Source organism: Mixophyes fleayi, chromosome 8 (genome assembly GCF_038048845.1).
Source record: "Mixophyes fleayi isolate aMixFle1 chromosome 8, aMixFle1.hap1, whole genome shotgun sequence".
NCBI lineage: Eukaryota > Metazoa > Chordata > Amphibia > Anura > Limnodynastidae > Mixophyes > Mixophyes fleayi.
This window is the reverse complement of record NC_134409.1, coordinates 139,129,065-139,145,257: the sequence shown is the minus strand read 5'-3', so window position 1 is coordinate 139,145,257 and position 16,193 is coordinate 139,129,065. Positions and strand designations below refer to the sequence as shown.

Sequence of the window (16,193 nt, the reverse complement as noted above, 5' to 3'; positions counted from 1 at the left end):
CACTCCGATGTTACATATATACATTTAAACTCGCTTTAATCATAAATTACTATAATTTTTTAAACTAATTAACTCACTCCAGTCACAGTTACAATGCTAAGGGCATCTTGATGTATTCAAAGGGTCCATCCCAAATATGGGTGAAGATCTGGCCTCCAGCTTTACTTTTAGTGGAACAAACACCTTTTGCGTAAAATACACTTTATACTGGAAACAACATTTACAAATGGAAATGGAAAAAAACATTAACATGTGCGATAGTGAAATGAAGACGGTCTAAATGTCCCATTAAGCTCATGACGATTTGATAATATAGAAGAGACTGAAATGGGCTGTGCAGAAACAATGAAATAAATTAAAATTTGATAAACAAACAAACAAAAAAACAGCACAAATTCTATTAAGAAAAAAATAAAATAAAATGTTGTTAATAAAATAAAATAAGAAATAAAATGATGTCCAGGCATAAAACAGTGAAACGATCATTCAACCTCCGTGAAAGAATGACCTCAGAAAACAATACTCTACCACAACACAAGTACGTCAAATGTTCATCCTATGGTTCCTCTTCAATCATTAGGTTTTACATTTTTGCATTTTAAATAGCTAAACAGTTAATATTGAAATACATGTTTGAAGTGACCTTGTGGTGTCTATTAAAATGAATGAAGCAATGCCACGTTCTGGTCATGTAGACACAAGTCTGTGCCAAGGGAGTTATAATGTTCTCCAATGTGCTGGATTTATGCATTTATTCCTTACATATCTGGAATTTCAGTCATCAGGAAATAAACTCACTCATTGGTAATATGAAGGTATTTCATTGCTAAGTTACAGAAGTCACCATTAGCTTGGCAGTGTGTGTATATAGGGATATCCAGCATCTAGTACTTGATTACTGCCACACAATTTATATTTACATTTATTAGCAAAATAAAAGCACAATCAGCCATTGTACTATATCCAGTACTAAGCATTTCACATGTCACTCAGTGCAATTTTCTATCACTTACAGACTCTCTACTGTTCCGCTCTGGTCTTATAATAATGGTGAAACACTTGGGGATAAATAAACAGAACAGGAGTCCTGCACTTGAGGCCAAGATGGCAAATACCTCCACAGCCACTGTGTACTTTCCTTTGGTTCTCAGATATACTGGAATGAAGGTAACCCACACACTACAGAAGACCAGCATGCTAAACGTAATGTAATGAGCCTCATTGAAGCAGTCAGGGAGCTTCCTCACTAAGAAAGCGAGGATAAAACTAGAGACTGCTAAGAAGCCCATGTATCCAAGAGCAGCGTAGAAAGCTGTGGTGGAACCTTCATTACACTGTAATATTATCTTTCCCACTTCCGACCTTGTGTCTTTATCTGGGAATGGAGGAGATTGAAGCAACCAAACAGAACATATCAAAACTTGTCCCAAACAGCAGATGAAGATGATCAGTCTGGATAAAGATGACCCCATCCAATTCTTTGATATACCACCAGGCTTAGTAGATGTGAAGGCAACTAAGACGATGATGGTCTTGGCCAGGGTGGAGGAGATGGCCAAAGTGAAAATCAAACAGAAAACAACTTGTCTCAGTAGACAGGATAGTACTGTGGGTCGTCCAATAAATAGTAAGACACAGAGGAAAGAGAACATGAGAGAGATAATGAGGATGAAACTTACATGTATGTTATTGGCTCTAACAATTGGAGTGTCCCTATGTTTAATAAATATTGCTAGTACCACAGTAGTCATAATGAAGAAAACACCAGTGGAAGCCAATAACAATGTTCCAAGTGGGTCCTGAATATTCAGGAATAGTGTTACCCTCTTTACACATCTGTCTTTCTTCTCATTAGGCCATTCTTCTTCTGGACAAATGATACAAGTTTCTGTATCTGAGAAGATAAAATAAACATTATGTATTTTCTATTCTTCTATAAAGAGTCTGTATCAGAGTTGTGGAAATGCTGCTCTGTCCTCAATGTCCCTGTCTTCACAATCCATTGATAATAATATGGTATGATCACAATCACCAGGAGGTCCAGTATAAAGTAAAGTTGTGTAATAAATAAATTCCTGACTTCAGTTATAGAGATAGTCAATAGCCAAACTCATCTGGCCAAGTGTACAGTATAATGCCACCTCCATTTCCAAATCACCCTTTATAAGAATTGGGGAAACAATTGGTTGTCTAGTAAAACAATGGTACAAAGGTGTGTGAAGAGCATCGCTGGTGTGTGCCCAACCTAGGACCATTAATGGTTACCAGCTACCACGTCCTGTGAGGGACTTCTTCCACCTCTCCATCTGATGCTGAGCATCTGCTAACAATCTGATTCCAGGGCTGCTTACAGCGCACAGGATGTGTCTTCATTCAGATAACTGAGCAGCTGAGATTATCCTCACTCCTAGATAGTGAAAAGAACTATTGTCCAGACGATTAGGACTTTCCCTTACTGACCATCTAAGGACCTACATAGGCCTATCAATGGGATATATTGTATTTAACTATACTATATGTATGGTGCTGCTTTTCCAAATAAAAGTTACACATATTATTAACCATCTTACTCCTGTTACTCCTGTGTGCTTCCATCTGTAGTAGGAGGAACTCAACAGAATGACGTATTGGAATTGTTTATCACTAAATAATAAATTCATATATTGATATGATGCATTTTGGAAATTATTCGATAAACATTTACTTAGAAAAGAACTAATGTGTTTTCTCTCTCTGTATGTGACATTCATGGCTACATTTGTTGGATGTTAGTACCACTTAGTGTCCGCTGTACTGTGGGGATTAAATAAGGACTCACCAGTAGTGTTAGTGATCTCCCCCTCTGAGCAAGGGGCACATACAAAGCAGCAGACAGGCTTCCCTTTAACAAGAGATTTTCTGTATCCAGGAATACAGTCCTCAGAGCACACAGAACGAGGTGTCTAGAAAAACATCAAGATATTGGTCAGTGATGAAACATTTTACTATTTGCATTTTATTAAACTATTGTTTACTATCAATCTATTCAAAACTATTACAAACATTCTCCATATGTACGGCAGCCCTTAAATCTTTGAAATGATCAATATCTTCAATATCTTTGCACTCTAGTTGACGGTTGTTGTTGCGGATGTTCGGTTCCACTACTATGTAATAATTCATCTCTGCCAATGTTTACTGTTCCTACTGATACTAAAACTTCCAGGGATGTTCTACAACCTTAAGCTGCTCAAGAGAGAATTTCAGCCCCAGGACACGCCAAGAACTCATCATTGATCACTGCCAATCAATTGACGCAAACACCAATCACCTGCACTTCCATTACTCTTCCTAACCTCTGTTCAATCCATTCTTAATGCCACAACTAGACTGATCTTTCTCGCTTGTCACTAAAAATATGCCACACCCTTCTACATATTCCTGCACAGCCTCCCCTAATACCCCAGAATCCAAGAGAAATTACTCACCCTCACCTACAAAGCTCTCAACAACATTCCCCCTTCATACATCTCAAATCTCATCTCAAAACTCTCTCCCTCTCGCCCTCTTAGATCTGCCTTTGATTGTTATAGGGGGGCTGTTTCTCTATGAAATGACAAGTAGACCAACCTCATCCATAATTGGATGTGCAGACATTTGGCAGCGATCTCGATATACACAAACTAATGTAGCTGTATGATAGAGAGAAGAGTCCAGTACTACAGTTGTATATTTTCCCATATACATTTTTTTTACATTCACAAGCTAACACAAACTTCAAATCTTCCCATAAGTACCTATAAAAGTTAAAAAACAGAATCTTCATATAAAATATCACTCGGGTGGGAATAAAATGTGAATATAAAGGAATGACGTATCTTCACTTACCATATCAGAAAGATTTCCCCATATCACAGTACTTTTATTTAGAAATAATTGTTGGGAGTGATATTGTCCAACCTGGGTTCTCTTCACTGTGTCATTAGGAAATATCAACCAGTTTAACAAATCTATGCGCTCTGGAGGGTCCCCTTTTTCATCAAAAAAGATCTCATCTCCAGAGGTGGTCCTAAAATGTACGCGCTTTACATAGCGCGTCAACTGCAAAGAAAGAGAAAACATGTGCGGCTGCTGATTGCTACTTTAGATGAAAGATGTACATCAGGCGCTGTCCATAAGTAGACAGTTTATTGTTATAGTTTTTTCTCAGAGTACCTGAAAACACCACAGCGGTGAATACATAATAGGGAGGGGGGAGTATTTATTGAATCCAAGTACAAATAATAAAAAAAATATATATGGCTCACTGTAACGATGCTGGTTGCTCCCAGGAAATAACCACTTAGCTACAGTAACTAACATGGACACTCCATGTTTGGCCAAGCTGCTTAGTCATGGAAGGTCAGGCCATGAGGGACAAAGCTGAAGTCAATGGGTTGGAGAAGGTAGAATCACTTGGATGAAGCCAAAGACTATAAACAGGCAAACAGAACAAGACTCTTTCAAGCACCAGCAAAGAATTACAATTCCAAACTTTGCTCTTGCAAAAATTGATAGGAGAGACTGCCTTATAAAGGCTGCAATCAGGGGAGGTCTCTTAGTCATAATTGACTTGACCATCAGCTGAAGTGCTGCTGGCAGTAAGTGATGAAGAAAGATTACTTGTCCATGTTGATGATCCACTGCTACCTATCAAATGTAGCTCAGTGGACAGCATGGTGGCTTAGTGTTTAGCACTTCTGTCTCACAGCACTGGGGTCATGAGTTCGATTCTCGCCTTTTCTGTGTGGAGTTTGCGTGGGTTTCCTCCGGGTGCTCCAGTTTCCTCCCACAATCCCAAAACATACAAGTTTGTTAATTGACTGATATCAAATTGACCCTAGTCTGTCTGTGTGTTAGGGAATTTAGACTAGACTGTAAGCTCTATTGGGGCAGGGACTGATGTGAGTTCTCTGTAGAGCGCTGATGAATAAGTGGTGCTATATTAATAAATAAATGATGACGATTATGATGAATCCTCACATGTTACAGTTGTCATTGTTGGTGGTGCACAGCCCCCTGTCATCTGCAGCTGGTATTGATTCACACATTCACTAACCTTTCCCTCTAACAGGAGTTGCTCAATTGCTCCTGTAATTTCTCACCTACCTCCAACAGATTCATATTGCCTCTCTAAGTACTGTCTAAAGGGTCACAAAAGTCAACTGTGCTGTTTACTGGGAGGAACTGCATCTGCACAAGTGACCTTATTTTTTTTGTCCACCAAGCAACTTTATGGTCTGGTCAGAGGTCTCCTGTTTGTGAGACCTCATTATGAAATGTAGGATGAAATGGGAAAAAAATGGGGAAAAAATTCCAAAAGATACAACTTCCTCTGGTGCCCCCTATTCCTGCTGAGTTGATGCTGGTTATAGAGGAAAAAGTTTGATTTTTCATATTGCATCTTATTATTTGTGAACACATTATTATTATTATTATTGTGTTTGTTGTTTTTAAATAATTACCTGGCCAGGAGTAGCAGAAATAATCTTGTCCTGGGAGCGGGATGTAAACATATAATGTAAGGCATGGGCAACAGCATAAACTGCTGTATAAACGCTGTACGTGACTCTGAAATTGTCAACATCATACTCCGACACAGGAACAGACCTTAAAGACAAATTAGTCTCACAGATATGTAAGTTGTTTGGCAGATGTGTCATTATTGTTTTATATGTACAATGAAAAGCCTCTTTCCATAATTCTTTAAGCAACCTATTTGGATAGGTCTCAGGGGTGACTCTATAGAGAAAATCCTTTAAACCTGGGATATCTCCTTTATAAGAAGTTACAATCACAGACCCATTAAGGACAAGGATATCTCTTTTTCTGTAACTATAAAGTTGAATCTCTGGATAGCAGAATAAGATCCACACTTTGCCACTAATAAATTCTGGATCATCTATATGAGCTATGAGGATCATCAGTTGGTCTAAGTGACTATGGGCAACAATCACATTAGCGGAAGAAGATCTGATCACATTTGCAGCCTCTACACAATTGTTGGCATTTTCTAATGTAGATATCTTCACTGAATATGCCACACAGCCACCACTTCTGATTATTGATCCTCTCAGATCCTCACTGGCTTTATGATTACTGACATCATCTGAATAGACAATCCCAACCCAGCTCCAGCGAAACTCCTTCAATAATTGGGCAACAGCTTCATTCTGGACGTGGTTATTTGTAACTGTACGGAAAAAGAACGGAAACTGAGCCCTGTCGTGAAATATTGGATCTGTTGCTCCATAACTGATCTGAGAAAAGCGTACAAGAAATATTACAACTCTGAGACAACAGTCAATGTTTACATGTACAGTTGTCAGGTTGTGAATTTAAAGATATAATTATGGCAATCGCTAGTGTCTTTGTGCAATGTTGTAATAAATGTAGGGATTAGTGATTTCTCAATAGTTTCTTTCTCTTGCTCACCCCCTGTCCTCATCACAACTCTCACCTACCCCTAAGCCCTTACTTTTTTTGGGGCTACTAGAAGCAGAACAGCGCTTCCCTGTCATTATTCTATAATAATGGTGCTGGGAAGGACGACCTTTGGAAATATGAGACTGTGGGATAAAATAGAGGCTTTGAATGTAACTGTTAGTGTGTTTGATGATTTTATACATTAGGTGTAGAGATGAATGAAGTCACAGTGGTATGAAATTCTGGAGATATAATCTTCGAGTTCCGCTTTTGTTTATCCATTCTGCAGAATCCCATTCTGCAGTGTATTTGTAAACTTGCATTTCGCATTATTTGCGCTCCATGAATAGAGCTGGGACGATGGCGGTCAATTCGTTCTGCTGTGTGGCGCGGTTGGGGAAGAACGGGGAATTCTTGGCCAAATTCCACCAGCAAAAAGTGTGAAATTTTTATGCCAAAATTAGAATGCGGAGAATATTTTGAGGGACAGTTTAATAATGTTACTACTTTTAATCGTTAAGTATTCTAGAAAAGCTGAAAAATATGATAATTACGTATTAGTGTAATTTCCAAAACTGTACAGTGGGATATTCACCTCATTCTGCATTAGGGTGTGAAATTTTTATGTTTCTTAAGTGTTCCATGTCGAATTTCACAATTTATATTTGTTCCACCCAGACTTCTTCCTGGTTATACCCCAGCCCAACCACAGAGCAGGATAAATTGACATAACTGTTGTTCAGGCTCTATTTATAGAGAATCAATTCTGTTACGTGTGGAATGTACAATGACGTTCCTAAGAACGGAGAAGTAAAAGTGGAAATGTCCTGATAATAATCTTAAAAATATGTTTGATGAAATAATGATAGAACTGTGCACCACATTCTAGGGCATTAATGTTATTTTGGAACGTTTGCCAAGCCATGCAAACTGTTATTACTTTGCATAAAAAGTGGCAGACTTTGTGGGAAAAACATATATATTATGTTATAGAATATGGAACATAAAATAGGAAAAACCCCAAGACAAGTTTAGGCAGAATTTGAGTTTCCCCTCTTTTAGAGAATATCCTCTAATATGTTAAGAAAATGAGTCTCTGAGTGGCCGTGAGTAAATGCAAGAAACAGCGCCTGCTTCTGCCACTTTGTGCATCTAAAACAAAATAAAAAAAGACGTATTAATTGTGATATCTATTGAGAGACATGCGGTTATTGAATGCAATTATACATTTTTACAAGTTTCATGGCGTGAACACGATCAGACAAAGGGGTTATTATTTGACCTAGCGACTCCTCTTCCTTCCACCACAATTAATTGAGAAAATAATAAAAACATTTGCTTGGGTAGACAGAACAATTGGCAACTTACACCCAGTGTTGACATTTCAGGGCTTATTCAAAGTTGCACGAATTTGCCACCGAAATTATGTAGAGCTTTGCTTTCAAAAAGCGTATCTACGGATGATTGTTAATTGTGTCACAATTATTTGAAGATGGCCTTACTGCGTTCAGCCATTGTTTGCCCGTCCTGTCCCGTCTCTCTGGTTGTAAAGTGGTGCAAGTCAATGATACGCAAAGGTCTAATACAGACTTATGTGCACTAATTTTTGGTGCGCGTGTGCAGCAGGAATACATCCATCTCTAAATGTGCCCCTTGGTGTTTTAAGGGGTAGAACATTTTGAATACATTTCTTGCTCCTACCTGGGGGTACCCATAGACTCTGAGCAGACTTGCAATGGCCTGAGATGAAGAAGACAACAGATGTCCAATAAAAGCCACCACTTTACCATATCCATGACAGTCATAGTTAGGATACATCTTCACTCCTCCTGACAGAATCCTCAGACTCCCCTCTACTGCTGTATCCTCAAAGAAACAAGAGTCAAACATGTCATATCCAAGAGTAACGTTGGGCAAAATATCCGCGTTCCTATTAATCTCACTAACAGCAAAGTCAAATGCAAGAAAATGGCGCAAGAAACGAGGAGATGGCCTGAAAAGAGAAATGATTCCATAAAATATCATGTAGCCAATGTATAAACGAATACAAATTCAATGCATGATTTTATCTGACTGTTATGAATACTAAGATTTTACTCTATTTAATATAACCCTATAACACGTCTACTATGAAAGAACGTTACCAGATTCTTTATGTAACACCCCTTACTCCTGCTAAGCAGTATATATGTTAAATCGCTGTGTGTCGCTTACTTACTATATTATGCTATTTCTAATATACCCCAAAATTCCCTTTTTTAAACTAATCCTAATTTACTATAAAATAACACTATGTCTAACACCTATATATAGATCATATCACATTAAATTACTTTATAATAGCCTGAAAGTAACAATAAATTATTCTCATTACTTAAAATAAATATTAACTGATTAATATTATAACACACTTAAATCTTCACAGTTCACAGTATTGATTCTTGCAATATCCCTCACTTCCAGGCCAGGCTGTTGTTGGGGCACATATGATAACAATAGCTATTACTCTCTTTGTTATATGTACAATTTATTTAATCCAGATATGTATTACAATTCGATATCACTAACGATGTAGATGATATAATAGATTGATATATAAACCAGTCTCTGAAATAACTATTTTTTTTTTTGTAAATCTTTTTTATTGTACAAAGAAATAGGCAAGTTTACATCACGTCAAATAATTGCAACATAAATTCGCAATGTACAAATAACATTTTTCTTTTTCTATCACAAACATAAATGAGAGAGGAAAATAAAAAAATAAAATAAAAGAAGGGGACAGAAATAGAATGGAAAAGAGAAAAGGGCAAGAAAGGAGACAGAGGAGGGGAAGAGAGAGGAGACTGAGACTAACCGAGTCACTGAATAGTGTGTTTTCCTGGTGTTTCTCATGAAACATACTACGACTTCCTATTAATACCAGTTTAGCTGAGCATTTGCCAATCATTTACATTTTGGATAAAACTTAACCTCATCCACCATCCTCAAAGATTTCTCAGTAAAGACCACCTAGTATCCTCAAAGACCCGCATGATATGGAGCAGAGTCGATTCTTTCAATGTGTCTATGTATGCACCCCATTTAGCATGGAAGCGCTCCACCCCTTTCTCTAAATCATTGAAGGTGGCTCGTCTGTCGAAATATAATGTTTCCATCAACTCCGATGTGACCTCCAATATCGATGGGGTCCTTTTGGATGTCCAGTTGCCTAGAATGGCTTTCTTTGCCAAGGTGACCACAATTGTGAGTAGCGGTACAATCCGCGAACCTTCTATCTGATCTTTCCAAGAATCAAAAACTGTGAACAATAGTACTTCATAGTGAGCCGATACTTGTATTTTAAAGGTAAAGTTTATATATGTTACCAGTTTATTCCAAAACTTAGCAATCTTTGGACATGACCACATGTTGTGTAACAGAGAGGCCTGAGCTTTCTGACATTTCGGGCATATACCTGTTTCTGTTGTTACCATAAATCGCCTCTGCGATTGTGATATATATGCCCTGTTAATTGTTTTGATGTGAACTTCCTGGAGTCTGGCAGAACTAAGAGCTTTCACAGTATGCTTCATTTAACCTAACAACTCTCCTGGGGGTCGTAGATTCGGTAGTTCTTGCTTCCAAGACTCCCATGTTTTGGCCCACACCTTATCAAGTTCACCATCAATTAGGTCGGCGTACAGATATTTGATCTTATACCTGTTTATTTTATGAAATAACTATTTTTAATGACTCAGGAAATATATTTAAATGGACCTATATCACAGTCTCTGAAATAAATATTTATACTGATGCAGATGATATCTTGAATGTATATACAGCACAGTCTGCGAAATAAATATTTATACTGGTGCAGGTTTTAAATCTATATCTCACTTTCACTTCAGGTTTATGTAATATAAGGATGTGATAGTTTTTCAGGTTTACTCACAAGAATCAGGGTTTGATTAAACCAATACCACTTTCTTACTGTTTCTTTTCCCAGACGGTTGTATTTATAAATGATGTTTCTCCTCACAAATGCTTTGACTTCATAGATAGTTCTCCTGACATATATTTATATCATCATATGCTTTATTTAAAATGCATGTTATATACAGTTATGCGCAGAGCCCCACCCTCACTGAATCATTTTTATTATGAAATTACAGCAAAAACCACATTGATAATTCTAGGCGATGACATGAAGATAAAATTGATCTGAAATGCATGGTCTAGTGAAAATATATGTCCTAATTAAAGGATAAAATGTTTAAAATGTATTACCATCCTACCTATATAATAGCCTAGGAATAATGAACATTTCATACAACAATCACCATTCCCACTCCCACCACCATTGCCAGTCATACATTACACTGATAAATCTCAATATTTCACAGAAATAACACAACAGCCATTAGTGTAACAGGGCCCCTCCCCCATTGCTGACCAAATATAACCTGCACTTACCTCTGTCAATGTGTCCTCCACATACAGACAGTGGAGGCAAAGGGAAGAAGGCCCAATGCCTGTAGACCAGGTAACACCAGTAGCCTTGATTTGTCTTCAATATAAACCCGATCTTAGATGCACCAAGCCACCCCGGTGACAAAGTCCTATGATGAAACGCGTTGGTTGCATGACTTGGGCAAATTTGTGTTTGGAAGTGTCCTGTTCCTGACTTGTTTGAGTCTTTATTGGGAAGGAACCCACATTATACAGCCTGTGTTGCTGTGATATGATTAATTTTCATCTACCTCTGGTGCATTTTGAAATCTTATATTGATTAAAAAGTAAAAAGTCCTGCACCATGGAAGCACCTCTGTCTTTGTTTTATTTTCAATGTTTCTGTCCCGAGGAGATTGAGTAAATTGGAAAGAAAAACACAGAGAACATTTGCTTCTTGGTGCTTTATGAGTTCAACCAAGGAGTGTTGTGGAAGATTTGGATTTGGTTCAAAGAACTTTTATCTCTTGGGCTCGGGGTAAAAACATTGGTTAGTTCAGTGGCTTATTGATTAGCTTCAATGTTTAATGCTCACTAATGTACATGTGTGTCCTTTCTTGCTTGTTACTTTTCACTTGCAACAGGTTATCATCATCAGGAATTGGTTAATGGCCTTATCTCCTCTCCCCCTCATCTCTTCCCAGAAAGCTATTATATATTACAATACATCTGACCCAGTCTATTGACATGTAGCAGGTAAATAAATATTTAAGAAAACAAATAAATAAAGGCTTACATAGAGCACATTTTCGATATTGGTACTCTTAGCAAATATGGACCGTGGTACAGAAAGTGGAAAAACTGGAACAATCCTCCCAGGATGAGGTCACCATCTTTAATATAACGCTGGATATTACCGTGTATTGTTAATAAACAAGGATTATTTACTTTTAAAGTCAATGACATTTCACAGAGCAGCAGTAAAGTCACAATGTTCCCCACCAGATTTTCCCTGAAGGGAACAAAGTAAGGAGAATATATTATAAAAGCTATTACAATACACATATTATTATCAGTTTAATGGTAAGACACGTAGGAGCAACAATGGAAAAGTGGGTTTATCTGTTTGTATAACTTATATAATTGCTAATTACAATTGCAAGTTACTTAATCTAATAGGACTGTACTTTATTTTAATCAACATTTATGCATTAAAATTAGACTTTCACCCATGACTGTGTTAGAACAACCAGACCTCACATTTCCCCCATGACCCTCTGTTGTTGGCATCTATTCTGTTCAAGTCAAATTTATAATAGTAAATATGAAGGGGAGCCAACATTGCTTTGTAATTGCCTTGTTGAGAACTCTTTGTGTCATGTATTGAATCCAGTATATGATCACAACAATTTGTAAAACACACCCTCCATTGTAAGAGTTTATTTATTGGATTGTAACCAGAGATCTCTCTTTCAGTCTGCTAAGGAACCTTGGTTTGCTGGTAGTATAATGTGACACTGAATTGTACTTTTTGCTATAACTAAATATGTAGAAATACATTTCTACTTCTACATTTTGTATGGACAGTGCATTTATTTTACTTTTACAATTGGGGGCTCACTGTGTGTCTTTCTCATCTCTCTACCATTGAATCGTCATGTGAGGTAAGAAATTATTTTTTTTAAAGCTGCATTTTATGTTGGGAGGCTGAGTCCTGCCCATTGGCTGACAGTTGCCGTAGGGAATCTAGCACATTAAACGTAATATTTAGTTCAGAAAAATGTGTCCAAATATAGATTTTGGAGTAAAAATAATAGTTTAATTTAGTTTCATATTTTGCATTTTTGATGGTGTCACACATCTTATATTAAGTAGTTCTATACATATAGCAAATAAGAAGAGTCTGAGTTAGATGCACCAACAAAGAACACTATAAGGAAGATGTAATGTATTTGGTGCTTTTATACTTTCCTGTTTTATTTTAAAATCTTTAATGTGTAACAATGGCTTGCTGTAAAATCCTGCTATATTTTGAAATTACATATCGCATTGTACTAACAAATGTATGTTTGATGTGAAGTGTGTTTTCAGGCCTGTGGACTGTGTGTGTTGTGAAGTGTATAAGTTCCATCATACTAATAGACTGCAGAATTTAATAGCATTATATATTAGTAGCAGTATAAGTTAGGGTTAGTTAGGGCTTGTTGTAGTGACAGGATCATGCACTGTAAATTTGCTTGTAATGGTGTTCAGTAGTGTAATTTGTAGTATGATTTTTGGCGGCACTTACGTTACAAGCCTACCTATGTCACTGGATTGGTTGGAGACTAAGTAAATAGGAGCCCTGTATACACATTAGATAGCGATCAGTTGTCAAGGATGTACTAAAGTAATTTTATCGTTTACCAATAAAACTTTGTCCATTGCGATATGTAATTTCAAAATATAGCAGGATTTTACAGCAAGCCATTGTTACACTTCAAAGATTTTAAAATAAAACAGGAAAGTATAAAAGCACCAAATACATTACATCTTCCTTGTAGTGTTCATCCAGGTTCAGTGAATACAGCCATGCTCTCACGTTGCCAGGATCAAAGAGAGCTAGAACAAAGACCAGCATGCTTGTATATACTGTACAGATAACACTTAGTGAGGTCTTCATTGGTCCAGGGTTAATGATATTCCAGTTCCTTGCAAGTTATAGGTCAGTTCATTTGATCCTTACAAAGGGTGAGGGATAACTTCCTCCACCCCATTGTTCAAATGATTTGACTCTGAATAACCAGTCCAAACTGACCCACACAAAAGTACTTTTGAGTATTAATCTCATATTGCTTGTATCTTGCGATCGCTAGATGCGATCACTGCCCCGTCCACACTGGGTTAAAATTTTAATATGAGACCAAACTCTTTACCTTTTAAAACACCTGAACCATAAATACCTTTACTACAGTATTATATATACATAGACAATCTAATACATTTTACTAATAAATAAATGTGGATTGGAACCTTAATAAATATGGACTATATATAAGTGAATGTGTAAATGTAAGTGTATGCGTGTGTCATTTATCGTGCGATTGCGTCATGACACGTGGAGTACTGATCACAATCGCACGGTAAAACAATATTAATCAATATACTTTCATCCAATTATTCGACTTTGACAGATGGAAAATGTATCATCTGCGATAGCTGCTGTTAATGAGCCGCAAGGATCGGTCATATTCATTATGAAGAAAAAGTGTGAAATGAATGAAACTCAGAAATTGTGATAAAATGACTGATGTGTGTATGATACACTTTTCCTTATGTTGGCATATATGATAAAGATATATTGTAAAGTGTAAATGCTAAAACTGTATAAATTGCTGTTATTTAAGTTATTACAGAGATTAAAGCTAGGACTTGGAATTGTGACAGCACGAAAAATTAGGAATTTAAAATGAGGATGAGTAAGGATGGAGGAAAAGGTGTGTTAGCATCTGGGGCGCTCGTTTCCTCCATCTGTAAAAAATGATCAGGTGTTTAAAATTATTGGAACATTTTGTTCACAGACTAAAATTTTTTAATTAATCTAAAAGTGTTCTAAATGTGCATTAATGTGGTTCCCAAAAGTGTGAAAAAATTGGGACAAGTACCTCTAGAATTATGTTTCTTTCTATAGTCTCATAATTATCAGACCAGAAAGAACTTTGCAGAAAACCCACAATGATTGCTCTATGGGCTAAATAATAACAGGCCCTATTGCCTGTGAATAAAGCCATTTCCACCAGCAACAGAGCTCTTTGCCTGTTCAGAAATATACACTTCGGCCTTTAAAGCAAAGATGGTATAAATAAAGAGAAACAATATGTAAAATAATACACAGAAAAAATTATGTCTCTCACGTATTTAAACTATTTTCCTCTTGAAACGGTGATCCCATCACAAGTAATTTATGTAAGCGCTCACAAATTTACAGTGATGTTAAAGTGTTAAAACATCCAGACTTCCTACTGACATGTCAGTGTCATCTTATCTCTGCTACAAACCTCCAATACTGTATCCTGTGTGTCTGTGTCTTCTGCTCCAGTGTAATGTACAAACTAAAAACACCGTCTGTTGTAATAATGCTCCCACATAACCCTAATGTTTAGTCTTACAGAAATAGTTTTTTCTTCTATAAAATATAATATAAAAAATTTGGTAAAGAAATAACAGTATAAGAAAATACCAGTTGATAACATTCAGAAAAAGAAGTTTAGTACTTACATATCACAGAAATGCCGGGTATTAAATAGACTCATGTAACCGAGGTCTGACAGTTCCTGTCTATCTTCTCACTGTGTAACAGAGAATTGTCTCAGCTGAATTTTCTGCATCAGTTGTTGTCTGGGAGACAGATAAATAAAGAATATCCCTGTATCCTCTAAACCAGAGCAGAAAGGGGACATTTATAGGCAATCTAGCAGTACACAGGGTGCTGCATTTAGATGGTGAGCTCACCTTCCCTTCATCTTATTATAACTTAACTCTCAGAAGGTGGAACTGTGGATATTTTTATTGAAGAAAAGCTACAATCATAGTGACAAGATAATTATTAACTTCAAATGTAGCCGATATATGTAGAGATTATTTGTGACAAAAATACTTTAATTTTCTTGTAAAGCAAACAACCTTTTTTTTTATTAACAAATGAATCCAACTTTTTCAATTCAGTACACTGTATCATTTAATATGTCCCCCAAAAATGACTACAACATATAAAGAAAAATAGAACAATGATTATATAATAGAAACCATTATTAACTCATTGCACATCATAGCCTGGGAGTATATATTCTCTATGTTCTGATGACCACTTCTGCCTAACGGCGCTAAGAGTAGTTAAACATAAATTGAACTATTGAAAATCCTCTTTTTCGATAAAAATTGGGAGATCGTCTCACTGAAAAAGCACTCATGGTCTTCACAAGGGACACTGAGTACTTGAACTAATTACCCTTTCACTGTTCTATTGTTTTATTACTGTTTACTCCCAATTGTAAAGCGCTACGGAATTTGCTGGTGCTATATAAATAACTGTTGATGATGATGATTGTTCCCTCTATTTGCTTCCCAGTGTTCTTCTCTGGGCTGTAAGAGACTGGACCCAGCAGGGGGTCATCAAGAGAAGGACATCTGGGGGAGTTAGGAGGGAGGAACATGATAAAGGACCCCACCAATCAGCACCCTGTGCCACTCCCCTTGGTGGTGACTATCATCGTGGGAATTTGGTGAGTTTAAAAGGAGGTTACCCAAGCCAGATCATGGCTAATCCTGTGTAGAATTGC

The 16,193-nt window shown here is 36.9% G+C and overlaps 1 protein-coding gene across 3 annotated transcripts; it reads right to left on the bottom strand.

Moving 5' to 3' along the window:
- Window positions 1-46: 46 nt before the first annotated feature.
- On the bottom strand, window positions 47-15,222 carry LOC142099867 (vomeronasal type-2 receptor 26-like). Of its 3 annotated transcripts, none has more exons than XM_075183790.1 (5): window positions 15,133-15,222; window positions 8,146-8,437; window positions 3,868-4,080; window positions 2,819-2,942; window positions 47-1,894 (listed from the first exon to the last, which is right to left on the bottom strand). In XM_075183790.1, the coding sequence occupies exons 1-5, from the start codon at window positions 15,165-15,167 to the stop codon at window positions 990-992; spliced, it is 1,569 nt and encodes a 522-aa protein (XP_075039891.1). In that variant the 5' UTR covers window positions 15,168-15,222; the 3' UTR covers window positions 47-989. The 3 variants fall into 3 exon arrangements, with proteins under 3 accessions (XP_075039891.1, XP_075039892.1, XP_075039894.1); XM_075183791.1 differs by lacking the exon at window positions 15,133-15,222 and adding an exon at window positions 5,484-5,628 and having other exon boundaries at window positions 8,146-8,348; XM_075183793.1 differs by lacking the exon at window positions 3,868-4,080.
- Between the last annotated feature and the right edge of the window lie 971 nt (window positions 15,223-16,193).

Coding starts and splice junctions, on each gene's coding strand:
- LOC142099867 (XM_075183790.1), bottom strand. CDS start 15,167: ATGAGTCTATTTAATACCCGGCATTTCTGTGATAT. Junction 2,943..3,867: donor GGGGAAATCTTTCTGATATG/GTAAGTGAAGAT, acceptor ATGTTTTTCTAG/ACACCTCGTTCTGTGTGCTC. Junction 1,895..2,818: donor GGAGATCACTAACACTACTG/GTGAGTCCTTAT, acceptor TTATCTTCTCAG/ATACAGAAACTTGTATCATT.